The 17,904-nt window shown below is 47.5% G+C and overlaps 1 protein-coding gene across 4 annotated transcripts in view; it reads right to left on the bottom strand.

The window, feature by feature from the left end:
- Positions 1 to 17,640, bottom strand: part of LOC118772584 (traf2 and NCK-interacting protein kinase-like) — a 109,430-nt gene extending 91,790 nt beyond the window's left edge. For 2 of the 4 annotated variants that reach the window (XM_036521048.1, XM_036521045.1), the window contains exon 1: positions 17,262 to 17,640. In XM_036521048.1, the coding sequence (XP_036376941.1) occupies positions 17,262 to 17,318 (57 nt within the window). In that variant the 5' untranslated portion in view covers positions 17,319 to 17,640. The remainder of the gene's footprint in view (positions 1 to 17,261) is intronic. The other 2 variants (XM_036521047.1, XM_036521046.1) reach the window with 2 other exon arrangements.
- Positions 17,641 to 17,904: the final 264 nt, after the last annotated feature.

The raw sequence follows: 17,904 nt of genomic DNA, 5'->3' as shown, positions 1-17,904 counted from the left end.
CCGACCAGCAACGCTTTTTACTTGATCAGCAGCCCCCCCGTCTCCCTGTTTTTGGGGAATTTAGGGATGCCGGGTAAAACAATCCATCACATTTTCTCTTTATCCATCTTATACCATCTACACAAGGAAGATGTTTGCCACTGTCTCCACCCCTCCTGTCTTACACTGTCTATCAATGGCCACGTTATAAGACCTTCTGCATCCCTATTGGTCCCCTGCTGTCTGACCCGTCTCAGTGGGTGGGCCGTGATCGCTATGCCCATCCTTGGCCAGGACCTGTTTGCCTCTCTGCACCTCTGAAAGCATCAGGACACTCAGCAAACAGGCCATCTCCTTTTGGTGCCTGGTGATTTACCATTCGATATCACCGCTCCCGTGATCCAGATGGGCGGTTTCGGTCCGTTTCACAGTTTGGTTCTCTCCGTGGCTGGTTAGTACTTTTCCGTTACGCGTATGTGGGCTGGCTTTTGTACCAGCTGCCCGAGGTGGCACTTTTCAGATTTTATCTGATGGGATTTCAATGCCTTAAATTACAGCGTGTCGCAGGGAACTGATCTAAGCAACAGTCAGAGCTCTTTAGCCAGCACACTGTATTTATAGGGTTTTAATCCAAAGACAGCGGCCGTGTTCTTGCTTGCACGTGTTATTTTGTGTTTCTCCGTGCATTTACAATTCGTTTCTACACAATAACTTCATGTGCAGTTCCTAAAGGACGCTCGTCTTATTCTGCGCAGCTCTGAGTTTGGGAGCGAACCATGCTCTCAGTTACATAAATAGCATATCAGCTGAATATTTCATACATTTCCGTAAAAATGTTTTCTTCTCATGCTGTTCTGTAAGCTTGAATCAGCTTACTGCTGCACTGAGTGCCAGACTAAATTAAGTATAGTTCAAATAATAACTATTTCTGTTGTTTTTGGGGTTTATTGCCAGGTTCCAGTTGTGTCACTATTGCTCACACTTTCTGTGGGCTACATCATAGCTTTTTAAGTGGGCATTTACCTTTTAGTCTGTGTAGCGTAGCGTCCTGGTCGGGACTGTAGTTTCAATGACAGATTTGACTCTTCGTTAGAGAATTTTAACAATGCAATTACAACACCCTTCCCCGAGTTACTGCCCAAAGAGTTACTGTCCAATAAACCCTGAGTAATTACTGTGTAATTACTAATGTCTTCATGTTTTAGGGATGGGAATGAAGGAAATTGCTTCCTGAATCACCGTCAGCCCAGTATGAGTCTGAATAAATGTAGCACACTTTTCTACAGCCCGAGGGTGCAGTTTAAGAGAACTCATTTTTGATGCTGTCTGGACAACAGAATTTTCTTGGTTTCAGAGATTTTCTGCAAGTAGCCTCTCCCATGGATTTAGATAATTTCAGACTGATGATTGCAATAATCTCTGGCTTTCTATTTCATCAGCATAATTTCTCTGAAGCTTCTCTGGAAAGGGAATTCCATCATGCGTGGATTAGTCATGTGGTTTTATTGCACCTGATTTATTCCACTCATCGCAGAACTGGTTCGGTGAGCTGATTCTTCCCCTTTTCTCAGCGTAAAAGTTCCACAGAATCTTTGCTGGAGAATTTATCCTGACGCTGCACTTATGAATCGAGCACTATGCCAAACCAAAATGTCTTGCCTCATCTTGCCGTTCAGTTATATCACCCTTGTCCAATTAGTTAACAGAGTGCAACACTACATTAACCAACTGACTATGAGGAGTAAATCAAATAATATGATCACCCCTGAATGTATGTTATAGGTGATATCTACACATTAGAATCATGGTGAACACCACACTTAGTCATCTGATAAATGCATACAATGCAATGTAATGAATAATTTCAAAATTTATCATTTGAATTGGTGCTGTGAACAGACCCATATTTCATTGAGAGGCAATAAAATGCAGTTTTTTCCCATTTTTTGCTATTCTCACTAAACAGTTATGAATGTGACTAAATTCAAACAACAACATTAGAAATGCTAATTATGACCATATTGTTGTTCGGCTTGAGTTTTTGAGACCGATGTACCTGGCTTATTGTGATCAAGGACCGTTAAAAAGGTACAAACCACACCAGTTACGCCCTGGATATTGTATTTAAGGTTTTAATTTAGACCGTTTTGAAGGTATAATGATTGATAATTGCCCTTTCTGTAACATCAGCATTGTATACTGGGTTCAGTCAGGTCATGCTAAATGAATAAATGTAAATGTAAATGTAGCTTACATTTTGCTTCAGCTGAAACACGACCAAGAGAAAAATGTGCTAATTTCACCATCAACACATTTAAATATTATCACCTCTGCCTCAGAGATTCTCAGACAGATAACATTAAGCCCTCGTTTATGTTACCTTCCTATACTTTTGCACCATAAAACATTTGAAAAATCTGCCAGCAAATATTTTTTTTCTATCAAAAAAGGATCTGATCAATACAACATAATTTAGCATCACTCTAATAATATTTCATGTCCGTCACCTTGAATAAAGTAAAACTCCGCAAGGGTGCAGGAGGGTACAGAACACACACAAGGTTGAGCTGAGAAAAATCACCAAGAAAACATTCAGCATTCATTACTGGTGCAGTCTTCGTTAAGGTGTTCCACATGAGATAGCCTCTACAGCTGGCTGCTCAAACAAGGACAAAAAAAAACACGATACCCAAATCCGCCAGGCCTGCAGGAAGAAGAGTTCAGATGCAAGCTAGCAGACACAATATCTTTCAAGTCTTGCTTTCCTAAATGAAGACTGGATTTAAAGGACAACCAAATCAGTCTGACAGACACTCTAAATACAGAGTGGATTCCAACACAGCGTGAGTCCGTCCTACAAGCTCAATCTCACATTAAATCCAGTGCTATCCTGCCCTCGTTTCCGTGCGGTGCAATATCCGCGAGCGACTCACGAATGCACACGGTATGTTGCAGGAAAAGGACTGTCATTTCAGTTTGATTTTTCTTATTGCGACATCCAAAACGGAATTTATGCTCTCACATTCACTCCACTGTGTACCCATGCCTGTAGCAGTGTCTCGTCACCCCATACTGACCCTCTGTTTCCCTTACTGCAATGTGTCAGTGGATACCAGGCTACCACAGTACAACGCAGGTTCAATGCCCCTTCGTCAAGGAAAGATTTGGCTCCGACAATATTACAGTTCATACCATACAATACAGAGCAGATATGCTACCTCCTACCTGCATTCTTAATCTAAAGGCTAGAATGAGGAACACATTTTTTAAAAAAGTATGTGAACATATCTGTTTTCTGACAGCATATTCTCTGTTGGGCATATATGTGCCAAGGTACAGGATTCAAATTAGGAATGTGCATGGCATTGGAATATTCCTAAAATCAAATATTTGGATAATCAAACTGCGTTTTTCCCCCAAAGCACTGAGTGAAACTCCAGCTTACTCTGTGTAACTCAATGACTCTCTGTGAAGAGAGACACAGTCAGTCACACTTTCAGGTGTGGAAATTGGTAATGTCAATGAGTTATCTACACAGGGGTCTTCAGCTCTCCTTCATAAATATTTATGAGAATGAATAAATGTCTGTTTTTTTTTTTTTTTGTTAATTGACAAATGTTTGAACGCTGATCCAAATCATGCAGTGACAGTCTCAAGGTTGCAGTATCCAGTCCAGTATCCACCCTTAATCCCTATTCCTGCGAAAGTGTCAGCGTTGAGAGAAATTAAATATTCACCCTGAAGCCTGAATATTCCCAGCTGTGCCCTCCCCCGCCCTCAGGCCAAGGAAGGATCCCTCATTTCCCGTGAAATGGCACAGCAGGCTGGGTGATTCACAGGGAATTTCATCGCCCCCCCCTATTTCCGAATATCGGGCATAACAGCACCGCTCCAGTTTATTCCTAATGAGCCAGTCTGGAGAAGCCCCCTGAGAGAACATCAGGAGGGCAACAGCCCCCTCGAGAGGGCGTGAGGGCGCGGATGAGGTTGGGGGCGAGGCGCAGGAGTGGGTGACCAGGCCCCACCCAGCTCTCACCTGGAGAATGATGCAAAGAGATGCAATCACTTTAGTCAGTCTAACAGGAGCAAAATAAACGTTTCAGCAGCACCAGACAATTTATGGCTGACGATTTACACTAATCTAGAGTGAAACAAACAAGAAACCGGTTTGTGTGGCTTTCTGTTTGTTTTGGGGATTTTTTTTGAGAGGGGGTGAGAAGTTTCGTGCAGGGAATTCACCCTAACAGCGGCTGAAGAGCTCAGAGAGAGAGCTGGTTCAGAGAGAGCCAAAATCCACTCGTAAACGGGAAATGGATCAATACTGCATTTGATTGTTGATTCAGGACAGAAGCTAGCCATTCCTCCGAGTTCCACTTCATAATGGAGAGCGACCTTCTTATCCGAGGGAATTTCAGATCCCATCTCTCATCCCAATGATAGCTCTGTTCCCTCAGGACCTCTGGCAGCTCATTTTTAATACAATCACAGAGCGAGCACGCACACACGCACACACACACACACGCGCACAGGGCTGCATCAGCGAGATGCAGACGTGTCCTGTGTTCAGCCACCATGAACGACAGCGTCTGAGCTCCGTCACATGACCAGCTGTCCCACCGCCCCACGAGAGCAGCTGGTGACATCACCGTTTTCTTCTTTCTTTTTTCTTTTTTTCTGATTTTCCACTGGAATCTGACCCAGTCACCTTCCTCTTTCTCACAAACAGAGTGACGCTTGTTGGGGCACGCTCAGAGCTCAGGCGGCACAGCTCAGCGAGTCTGAGGGGGAGAGACAGCGACCTGCAGGCCGCTGCACGCCCTCCTCTCAGCCCCAACGCGCACAAACATTACACACCACCAATGTCAAGCACGCAGAGCGAGCGCAAACCCCAAACCGTATCTTACTGTTAATTAGTAATTGTGCTTTATACATGTATACCTGTATATGTACACATGTTCTTGAAGGGCCACTGAAGGTCAAGCACTGGAAACTAGGATAAGCTATAAATTACATTATTGTCATTTAGCAGATGTTCTTATCCACAGCGACTTACATACAGGAGGTTACAATTTTAGCCATTTACACAGCTGGATATTTACTGAGCCAACAGTGGGTTAAGTACCTTGCCCAAGGGTACAACGGCAGTGCCCTGGTGGGGAATCAAGCAAGTGACCTTTCGGTTATGAGCCCTGCTCCTTACCACTGTGCCACAATGCTGTGATACACAGCACTGGAATGCCATTCTGCAATTGCATCTGTCCCAATCAATTAATGACATTTTTAAATAAAAGCATGATCAGACCTGTGGATGGTGCGGCTGTTGGTTGTCAGTGCTGCCCCAAGGCACACCTCCGTTTAACTGTGAGGTGCAGCTAAAACCCCAACCCTTGCCCTCCGAGAGTCATCCTTTCAGCCGCAGCTGCTAAGAAATTATACTTGATCGCGATGCTGACAATGATAACAGCATGCTAGAGTAGGACTCCTTTCAGATGAATACACTCTGAACTGATCAGAGTTTCCCAACACAGAGCGTGTGTGATCTGTGCCGTCGCTGCTAGGTCTCACAGTGCGTCTGCACCCCAGCTTTACAACGGTCCGCTCCTCCCCAGAGAAAGAGAAAGAGGATCTCTGACTAAAATGTGTAGATGAAAAATGCTAAACACAAGGCACCAGTTCAGTGAGCTAAAAACAAAATAAAAATGATGGAAAATCTGGGTAGCAGTGAAATTGGGATCAAATTTTAAGAGTGTGTGTATGTATGTGTGTGTGTGTGTGTGTGTGTGTGCTTGTGTGTGTGAGTGAGTATGAGTGTCAGTGTTGCCTACGTGTTTCCGTAAGTGCAAGCTTGTCTGTCTGTGTGTCTGTCTGTATATCTGTTGTGTGTGTTTTTTTAGACACGGATGACTTAAGGCATGTTACCCCACCCTGAATCAGGGAAAAAAATAAGCCCAAAAGTCCTGGCACTACTGGGTTAGAATCTTTGACCCAACCATATGGTTGCGGGTTCCAGCCCCAGCAAACCAAACAGTACCAAACATTATCAACAGCACACAGGAACATGTAGTGGTGGTGCGGTGAAAGTTCTATGTCAAGTGAGCAGATGATTCTAACACTGTTTACATCAACATTTTCATGCTGTTTTGAAGCCACTGAATCTGTGCAGCCAAGACAATGAGGCAGTAAAACTTCTGCAGCTCAGTGTGTAGCCAGATGCTACCCATTGAAACCACCCAACACAAGCATGCAAAATCAATGCTGACCTCCTGTGCCAATGGCCTATATAGCCAAGCAGCTTCAAACCTCATTCCAAAAATACCAGCACATACAAAGTTGAGTGCAATATACATCTCCGCTGGTCTCTCTTTCTACCACACAGCTACAGTCTAAAGACATAAGAGGAAAAAGAGGTACGGCTTTGACCTTATCCAGGGGAATTACATAACTCACATGTCGTTCAGTTACACCGCTGCAGTTATTATTATAATACGGTGCGTTAGGCAGCTAGCTCAAAGTGGTGCCCTGACAGGAGACTCAGATCCGCCACAGTGCTGTCACTCTTCTTACCTGCGATGCCACACTGCTGCCACTGGCACTAACCTTTCCAATGTGACTAGCGCAAGAGAGATGGAAACACTGCAGACATGCACATGAGAGAGACAGACACAGAGAGACAGAGAGACAGAGACACAGAGACAGAGACAGAGACACAGAGAGACAGAGACACAGAGACACAGAGACAGAGACAGAGACACAGAGAGACAGAGACACAGAGACAGAGACACAGAGACACAGAGACACAGAGAGACACAGCCACAGACACAGAGACACAGAGACAGAGACAGAGAGACACAGACACAGAGAGACAGAGAGACACAGAGACAGAGACAGAGACACAGAGAGACACAGACACAGAGAGACAGAGACACAGAGACAGAGACACAGAGACAGAGAGACACAGAGACAGAGAGAGACACAGCCACAGACACAGAGACAGAGACAGAGAGACACAGACACAGAGAGACAGAGAGACACAGAGAGACAGAGAGACAGAGAGACAGAGAGACAGAGAGAGACACAGACACAGAGACAGAGACACAGAGAGACAGAGAGACAGAGAGACAGAGAGACACAGAGACACAGAGACACAGAGACACAGAGAGACAGAGACAGAGACAGAGAGACACAGAGACAGAGACAGAGAGACACAGAGACACAGAGAGACACAGAGAGAGACAGAGACAGAGAGACACAGAGACACAGAGACAGAGAGACACAGACAGAGAGACACAGACACAGAGACAGAGACACAGAGACATAGAGACACAGAGACAGAGAGACACAGACACAGAGACAGAGAGACACAGACACAGAGATAGAGACACAGAGAGACACAGAGAGACACAGAGACAGAGAGAGACAGACACAGACAGTGAGACAGAGGAAGACACACAAAGAGCGAGACAGACTGTCTGTGTCTCTCTCTCTTTGAGAGAGTCAAAGAGAGAGAGAGACACGGGCAGTGAGACAGAGGAGACACAAAGAGACAGATAGAAAAACACAGAGAGAGAGACACACAGAGACAGACAGTGAGAGTGTAAGAGACACAAAGAGACACAGAGACATACAGGCAGAGGGAAAGCAGGACAGAGAGACACACAGACAGACAAAGAGACTGTGTCAGGCCTTGGTTTCTAACACACTGATGCAGGGCCTGGTTTGGTGCCCACACCACTTGGCTAAGCAGCAAAAGAGATGAGCAATGAAACACTCGGATTAACACTTGACTTTTCCAAACAGGAAGTGGGTCAGTGAATGTTCCTGCTCTTAGCCAGAGGTAAGTGAGAGCTGAGGCTAACACACACACACACACACACACACACACACACACACACACACAAAAAAGGCAAGGAGACACAAATTTATCTTTTTCCTCTGGGCAAATGCACCCACAGCTCCCTGAGCAAAAAACCAGTAGGACCATGGAAATGTAAAAAGCATGGAAATGTAAAAAGACAGAATATCATCACAGATGATGTGCTACGTCTAAATATTCAGTTCCAGCATTCCTCTGTATAGGAGGTTCCGGCTGGTAACAGGAGTTTTCAGTGCTATCGGCATTCCTAGGGTTACTATGGATGTTGTTTTAGACCGCACCCCTTCAAGAATGTTCACAACAAGCCAGCAAATCAGAACAAATGTAGCTTCAACAATGGCAGAGACTGTCAACACAATGAGATGAGTATACTTGTCAACAGCCTCATTTTGCAAATCACCACACTTCTGCCAGGTGTACTGTCTTTACTGCTATCCATTCTAGTTAATTCTAGTTAAGCTGGCAGCAATGAAGTTCAAACATACTGTAATTAGTATTTGAGCACATCCCGACAGTAATAATTTCATTAGAGACACTTTTAAATCTGCTCATTTGAGGAAGTTGACCGCTTGGTGCTCAGCGATTGGCTGCGTCAGCACTTTGGTGGATGGCGTTTCCCTGAGTGTGTGGAAACACACAGTGTCCACGTGAAGCACTCAGCCACTCTGCGTGCTTCTGCCATCCAATCAGAGGGAGTTGCATCAGGGGAGTACAGGTGCCAGGCTGTTTTCCTGAGCTGTTTTCCAGGCCAGTATCAGCCCTCCTCAGCACCACGGACCGAGATGTTCTAGCACATACCCGTGACATCAAGTAACTCAGAATACTGAGACAGTAACTGCATTGGAGCTGACAGACTGAACGAGACAGGGACAGCCAGCAAGTGGCAGTGTATATTTGTCTGTCTGTCTGTCCATCCACACACACACACACACACAAACACAAACATAAACACATTCACAGGTAGGATTTAAAGGTAGTCTCTGATTCACTCCTTCTTACACCAGTGTGAAGGATGCACAGCAGGGATTAGCCTATCAGAGACGACATTACCACGACATCACCAGAAACACAGCTTTATTCTGGTTGGCTCACCTGCCTCATAGAGCCTCAAATGCCAGACTGAGCCGGCCGGGATCGGTCCGGGCTGGGGGTTACCTGGGAGCCGAGTAAACCTGACAGAAGCCAGGCTGAGATACAGCTGAGTCCAGGCTGGCACAAGCACTCCCACACAAACCACAGACGACACCGTCCATCTCCCGGGCTGAGGGCCTGAGGACACAGGCCACAAGCCTCTGTCCTGTACCCTGCACCAGGGAAAGGCCAGCACTGGCAGGTGAACACCGGGACAGGCAAAACCACACCTCCCGGGGCCTGTATGGCTTCTTTCACACACCTTTCAGGCTGAACACCGTGTGCAGTGGCTGTGGTTCTGCTTTGCTGCACACTAGTGTGTTAGTGCTACCAAACTTGCTACTCATCTCCAGTATCCTCCATTAACCCGAAAACATATAACGAGACCTGCACAAACATCAGCACAGGCGAAACGCTTCAGTTCAAAATACTGATATTGCACGACATTACATTATGGTCATTAACCAGAGCAACCTAAAATTTTATTCATTTATGCAGCTGGATATTTCAGTGAAGCAACTGTAGATTAAGTACCTCGCCCAAGGGTACAACAGCAGTGCCCCAGCGGGGAATCAAACCATCAACCATTTGGTTATGAGCCCTGCTCCTTACCGGCACACCACACTGCTGCCCACTACTGCTCCTGTACGTACACACACCGCACTGCAATTTCAGTATTGAAAATGAAAATGCACTGAAGTGACAGTTCTTGTAATAACCACTTCGACACTCACTGAAGCCATACCTAACCTATACTTGCACCTCTTTGGCCTTAGCCACTTCCTGTATACCTGTGTGCACTAACAGTTAAGCCCGGTTCAAAAACTGTGTCTGAAGCTGCATTCAATCTAATATTTATGCAAGTGTGCAGAGAACCTGACACATATGATACACTATTCACAAAAAGCTATTTCTACCTTCTGACTACATGTATTCTTTTTTTGGCTGCATGTTGTTTTTATACTATTTTTATGTTTACTATCCACTGTTTGTTTTGTCCTACCAAAAAAAAAAAGAAATGAAAGAATAAGCTGCAAAATTAAATGTAAAAATGTGAGCATGCGTAGGGCCCACGAGAAGCGAGCACCTGTTTCCCTCCTCACAGAGAGAGCAGCCCGAGGAGCTCAGAGCCGTAACGAGTGACCTGCTGTTACTCTCACACTGCGGCGTCTGAAACTCAGCCCGTCTGCGCAGAGAGGTGGGGGGGGGGGGCAGAGGAAGGAGGAGAGAGAGGGAGCACAGAGGGACTGAAGAGAGAAGGAGAGAAGAGTGGGTGAGAAAGACAGACTGGGGTTTTTTTTGTGTTGTTGTTAGGGGCAGGTGTCAAGTGCTCAGTCGCACGTGCTTCAGCTAAAGGAAGGTAATGAAGTACTGCGTGTGCACACAGACACACACACACGCCAAACACACACACACTCCGCACACATGCTTACAGATCACATACCCAAGCTTCACACATAAAAGCACACATACATACAAAAAACCCACAACATGCAACCCATGCACACATAGCAAAGCATACAGGAAAAAACCCACGCACCCGCACCCGCAGAAAAAATACACACAGACACACATATGACAAACATACAAACGCGCGCACACACAGGAAATAACCAAGCAGATGCAGAAATTCATCCACTTCGAGAAAAACGTACACACGCACACACAAATCCATGCACAAATGCTCACACAAACACATACACACTCACAGAACAGCACACACACACACACACACACACACACACACACACACACGCACAAGCATACACACACACACACACACGCGTGCACATGCACACAAACATGCAGGCAAACACACACACACACACATGCACACACACACACACGCACACACACACGCACAAGCACACACACACACACACACACACACACACGCACACGCACACACGCATAAGCACACACACACACACACACACACACACACACGCGCACACGCACACGCGCAAGCACACACACACACACACACACACACACACACACACACACGCACACGCACACACGCACAAGCACACACACACACGTATGCACATGCGCACACACACACACACACACACACACACACTCACACACACACACACACACACACACACACACACACACATTCACACGTGTGCTGTCACTGTGCTGTCATCTCCTTCCTTCCTCATGCCGCCTGCGTCTCCGCCTCGCTCTCCTCCTGCGGCCTGCTCTGTCTAATTGCTCTTATCGCGTATCCGCCGCGCGTCAGATAACTCCAGAGCCCGGTAATTGTGACTGACCGTTACACGGCCCCGCCAATCACACACGTCGTAGCGCTCCACCACGTTCCAGCCAATCGGACGGCCGGGACACAGAGCCACGCCCGCAGCGGACACGCGAAACAGCAGCAATAATGACACAGCACACGTGCCAGTTTGCGCCTCTCCCCCCCTCTCTCTCTCTCTCTCGAGGAGATCCCGCCCGACACCCACCGTTTCAGCACACAGAGCACACGGAGCTCTGTGCTAACCGCCGCCGCTACGGCCCTGCGACTCACCGCTAGGCTCTCTCTTACTCTTTTCATCATCCTCAGTCAGCAACCGAAAAAAATAAATAAATAAAGCAAGAAAAAAAAAAAAAAAAGAAAGAAAAACATGACAGATGCAACCACCCTCAAGGCCCATCATCTCTCCCTTGGTATTTCTGACAGATCCTCTCCTCCATATCTACATATTCATGTCCCATAATTCACAGCTAACTTTGATGTCTCTTCGCACTTGCTAAGTGCACAGGGCTGTTGCTGTGAGTGCTGGTTTCGGCCACATGCCCTACCTGGACATCTTGGACGCACTTAACCGCATGTAATCACTCAAAAGTGAAAAGATCATTGAGGTTTTTTCTTTGTTTTAGCTTAATCTGGTTTCAAGTGTCAAAACACTTCAGCAACACCACAGTGCAATGGGATGTTATTAGGCATGATGTTTGACAGCTAAGATTTTGTGTCACTCCTCACCACAAAACCAATTTTTCCTGTTTTTCTTACCACCAAGTCCTTTAAGTGGGCAAAGTGCCACAAAACATGCCCCACAGGTGGCTCCTGGGAAATGAAGTCTGTAACCAATAAAACACACTCCCTAAGCTCAAGCCTTAGACTTCACTTCCCATCATCCCTTCAACAAAACATCACTGCAGCACACTGTTTTTCAGTGGTCAGCACCCGTGCCTAAAGGAGGAGGGGTTTACCTGCCCGTGACACAGGCTCCTTGTGAAAGTGCAGTCCGGCAATGGCCGCAGGTCTACCTGCTGATGCACTCCCCAGACAGATTCCACACCGAGAGAGCTTGCAGAACCCCACCCCCCGTGCCAGCAGAGCACATTAAATTAAAGCACATTGAATTACCACTTGCAGTACTTTTCGATAACCACTCTTAGCATTGTGATGCACTTATTTGGAAGTCGCTCTGGGTAAGAGCATCTGCTAAATGACATAATGTAACGTAGCGTAATGAGCTGGAGAAACAGGCGGAGTGAGGAGGAACAGGCAGAATTCTGCAGAGGGATAGTGTAGGATAGTGGTTAAAGAGCAGGACCTGTTGCCAGTTCGATTCCCTGCTGGGGCACTGCTGCTGTAAGGTAATTAAATCTCAACTGCCTCAATAAATGTCCAGCTGTATGAATGGATGCCATTGTGAAAAACTGTAACTGATGTAAACCACTCTGAATAAAAGCATGTGCTAAATGGCAATAATGTAATGAAATGTAAATGCAGAGGAGGGCACCGCCAGCCCTCAGTGGCCACAGTCCTGCAGCTTCAGGAGGAGATACCTTTCAATTCGTGTCCGATGTGCACCTGGAACAGCAGGTGAGGGGACCTCCTGCCCAAATAACGAACAACTAGAACCAATCGATTAAGAGTTGATGCAGAATGATATTTAAAAAATGCAGGTGCATCCCTGCTTGACGCACGGCACCAATCCCAGCGGCTCTCTCTGATGCCCCATCTCCAGAGCTTGGATGAGGGCAGCCATAAAGCCCCCCCCCCCCCCCCCCCCCAAGTTTAACCTGACATCCCATCCTGGCTCCTCTGGGATCCTAGGAGTCGCCCAGCACATATTTTTTGTGTCTTTTTTTTTTCCCCCCAACACGGTTGGCAGGTGTTCCAGGGACGTGTCACAGTGGCTAGGTCCCAGGACAGTCACCTGGTGGGGCCTGTCACTTGCTCCTCGAGGCAGGACACAGCCTCCCAGGTACGAGTTGAGTGTGTCTGTCTGTATACGACCCCCCCATCCCTGCTGCCACCCCACATGCAGGAGGAGGAGGTGCAGGGGGGGAGCATGTCGCGCTGAAATGCTTCCCCCCCCCCCCCCCCGGCTGTGGCGTGTGCCTGCACTCTGCTTCTGGGTGACCTATTTTCCACATATATTAGGGGTCCTGGGAATGGATTCGGCTGGCCACCAACAAGCCCGCACGCATGCGCAGACACACACACAAAAGCTTATACACACACACGAGCAGACACATAACCACAAGTAGACACAGATACAGATACAATCACACACAGACAAAGGTGTACAAAAGAATGCAGACACACACCCACAAGCAGATGCACCCACACACACATACACAACCAGACCCCAGCAGACATGCACACAGACACATACACTCACACATATACATGCATGCACACATACACAAATACACACACACTCACACACAAAAGCATGCACACATGCAGACCAGACACCAGCAGACAAATACAAACAAGCAGACACAAACACACATGTGCACACGCACACACGCACACACACACACACGCACACACGCACACACGCACACACACAGCCCCACCCGCCCTCTCCTCCCTGAAACCTCACCAGCAGGCTCCATGGGCCCAGTGCTCTTTGGCTAATTTGTGCCATCATGCAGGAAAGTGGCTACATGAACTGTCAACTGGGTAACATCAGCTGCAAAAACAGCATGTATAATTCATCAGCACTGATTCATGGGCGGACAGAGGAGGGAAGTGTCTGTCAGGCTCAGCGGGACGCTCTTTACGCCAGATCGATGCTTAGAATAATGCCAATGTAATACATTCATTACAAAACTAACAAGAAGTGTACAGACACTGCTCCACAACTGCCACCGTCAACCCCGGCCTTTCTGGCCTTCCAGCGGTAAAATGCTCTTATAGCGTTGGTCAGTCAGTCAGCGAGTCGATCAGTCAGTGAGTCTGAGTCTGTCAGTCAATGAGACAGTAAGAAAGTCAGTGAGCCAATAACTCAGTGAGTTAATCAGTCAGTGAATCAACCATTCAGACAGTGAGTTAGTCAGTCAGTGAGTCAGTCAGTCAGGTAGGGAGGCAGTCAGTCAGACTGACAGCGAGTCAGTTACATGTGAGTGAGCCAGTGAGTCTGTGAGTCAGTCAGTCGATGAGTTGATCAGTCACTCAGTGAGCCAGTTAGTCAGTTAGCTGATGAGTCGGTCGGTCAGGTGGTGAATCAGTCAGTCAGCTAGTGCCTTGGTCAGTCATACACTGAGTCATTGGCAGTCAGATTGGCAGTCAGTTGGTCAGTCAGGGAAGAACCCTACGGGCTCCTTCTCCTCATCACACCTTCCGTGAGCTAAGGCCAGCTGGCCTAAGTGATGTCCAAGCCGAAGCAGTTCATCTTCAGGTGAAACATCACACCTCATTTGCCCAGAGGCACTCTGACCTGATCCTGCCCCCTGCTGGAGTTCAGTGGAAGTAGCTCCCTGCAAAGCTGCGCACGGGGACGAGGAATGACGACCCAGGGCAGAAGCAGGGAGAGGGAGTGAACAGAAAGCCATGTTCAGAGACAGATGCTAACTGCTAACACAGCACTGCGCAAACTGCACATTCCACATGAGACAGCAAATGCGTCACTTACGCAACAGACACAATGGATTATGAAATCAAAAGCACCCAAACGCCCCCCCCTCCCCCCGCCTCCCCCCAGGGTAATCTCCCTCTCCACACCGCTGCCTCGCTGGGCCTCGCCCTCTTCTTCAGTCCTGCAGAATGAACCGGTTTGGGGGGGGGGCGGGGTAAAGCAGGCAGGCAGCGGGTGAGACAGCGTGCTTTGCACAGCTCTGACAGGAAGTGAGAGCGGCAGCGTAGAGCTGAGCCACCCGCTGCACAGATCACCGTCATCCGGGACACAGCGGGACCAGGCGCCCGGGCAACAGAGCACAAGCACACACACACACACACACGCGCACGCGCGCGCACACTTGCACACTCGCACACACACAAGCGCACAAAAACACACACACACACACAACGCACACACACTCTCTCTCTCTCTCACACATACACACACACACACACAACGCACACACACACACTCTCTCTCTCTCTCTCACACATACACACACACACAACACACACACACTCTCTGTCTCTCTCTCTCACACATACACACACAACACACACACACACTCTCTCTCTCTCTCACACATACACGCACACACACACACTCTCTCTCTCTCTTTCTCTCTCACACACACACACACGCACACAACAACACCGTCACTTCACCTCCCACACACAGACGACTTCCTCACAGACAAACACCTAGAGCCCAGAAACCGACTGCATCAGGTGAGGAAGTGGGGAGGAGCTTTCTACACAGACATGTTACGTACAAAACATAAGCAACACGCATAACATTTTGTGCACGCTTTTTTCCCGCAAAATCTATGCAAAAGGTCACAGCTGTTGGCAAGCGGTGTCCTCCAAGTGCCGAGCAGGACCCTGGGCAACATCTGTCTTCAGACAGTAAAATTCATAGAGCGTCCACTGTTTATTTGTGTACGATTGCTCAGGGACCAGCAAGAAAACAAGCGTTACAAACATCATTTCAGTGATCACAAAATATTGATCCTAAAGGAACTGCTTATCTAAGGACTACCTACAATGACAACAGATATGGGATACATGTAAGATAACAAAGCATACAATCCTCTTTATATCTCGCCACACACTCAACTTCATTTGTTTTCATTTGACCAAAGCAAACAGCGGCGTTTACAGCTGCAAAGCTGACTGTTCACAACAGTAAAAGGAACTCGCACAAAAACGCTCTCCAAATGGCATCAGGTCGCAGCACGTTTTCGGGGCTGCAGGTAAGGTCATGTCTGAGGCGCTTCCGACAGACACGCTGTCTCAGTGCGTCGTGGAACTTGTCAGAGTGTAGCGCCGCACGAAAAGCCTCCAAAAAGCTCAGCAAACCGCGGACTCCGTATCACAGCGGAACATTTTCACTCCGCGCCAACAAAAGAATGATGCTGAGGCCAACCGTTCGCACTCGGATCAGGACACAGGCTGCTACTACTAAACCTACGTGCATGCGCTCTCAAAACGCATCAAGATATTTCACATTAAAAACAACAAAATACTGGTTAAATTGCAGTTAACATACCCTGTATATTTCGTCTGAAAAATAACGGTTTGATGTTTTTTTTTTAAATGTCTGACACAAATCCATTCAAAACAAACAGAATCTAGCTACCCGTCAGCAGAAAACCATCGTAATCCTTCGCTGGCACAATGTAGGCTACAGCACATTATCTACTGAGCTACATTACTGTCAGACAATAAATGCTGTAACAATTAATTAGACATCTAGTGTCTTCCCCTGCTGATAACATAGCTGCACAACTATGCTGAAACATTACAGGCGTTTTATTCCGACCGAGGAGTCCAGCTGCTGTATAATACTGTGAATGTTCTTTCGGCGTGATTATTTACGTTCCAGGTGTTCTTAGAAGAGACAGGCGGGGTAAAGCACACATTGAGGTGCGTACGACGTGTCCTGTGTTGGTATCTAGCAATATATTTCAGTTCGCCTTTTAAAAGATAGTAAACTAGCCAGCTACATGTGTTGTTACCCACACTTGCAATCCAACAAACCTCAGTCAGCGAACAGGCAACGCGAATTAGATCCGTTTTAAATCGGATTCTTTCCATTTCAGATGTACTGCTACACTGGATGCCGTAGGAAGCCAAAATTAAAATATGGTACCACTGGTCAATATTAACGAGTTAGATCATCTGCACTGCAAAATTAACTTTCTCACCCGCGGCTCCACCAATGCATGTCGGCGGCTCTCATCTCGCCCCGTTCATGTCAGTTATATCGCTGGATAGATGCAGGTGTGATTGTGAAGCGTTCGCGTCGGAGCCCCATTTTCCTCCCCATCGCATCCATATCTGGCTAGCTCGGCAGCTGGCAAAGAAAATTCACTGACAATAAAAAATTCGTTTACTATCCCAACTTACCCGCAGAGCAGAGAGATCTATTTCGTCCAGACTTCTGGCCGGAGAGTCGCTCGCCATTTTTAAAACAGCTAACGTTACCAAGGAAATTCAAATTAACAGGAGAAAAAATATATTCTGTACACCACACAAAAATCCCTTTCGGTCACGCGTCGAGATCACAGTAATAAATCTAGCGACCGACGATGTCTGAGATGAGCGGAGAAAATGAATGGAAATCCCCTTCGACATCAGAAATCACGGATTAAATGCAACGGCACAGCTCAAGGTGCTCCATTGATGCTGCATGTGCGGAGGGACATGCACAGCACCGCTTGCATGGCGCCTGCACGAGCTACGGACAGCGGCACCCAACAGAACCGAGCGACTGCACACCCCGATAAGGCCGATGCGAAACGGTGTCAATCAGCGCGGTTTTCCGGGAGTGGTCACGGATAAAGGGGCGGGCGCGTCGCGTCGAGACGCCCACTCCACCGCCTGTGGGTCTCCGTGACCGTGTCTGCGCCGAGAGCGCGCCTGCGTGTGGCAGCTTGCGCGCTCGGAGCGGGGCGCCGTTGCGGAGGTCCCCGGAGGACACAGCTACATTGCAACCGACTACAGTGTGTGTGTGTGCGTGTGTGTGTTAGTGTATGCATGCAGTGAACCC

The sequence above is a fragment of the Megalops cyprinoides genome, chromosome 2 (assembly GCF_013368585.1).
Source record: "Megalops cyprinoides isolate fMegCyp1 chromosome 2, fMegCyp1.pri, whole genome shotgun sequence".
Classification (NCBI taxonomy): domain Eukaryota; kingdom Metazoa; phylum Chordata; class Actinopteri; order Elopiformes; family Megalopidae; genus Megalops; species Megalops cyprinoides.
The sequence above is the reverse complement of the archived record's forward strand: the minus strand, read 5'-3'. Positions and strand labels throughout refer to the sequence as shown.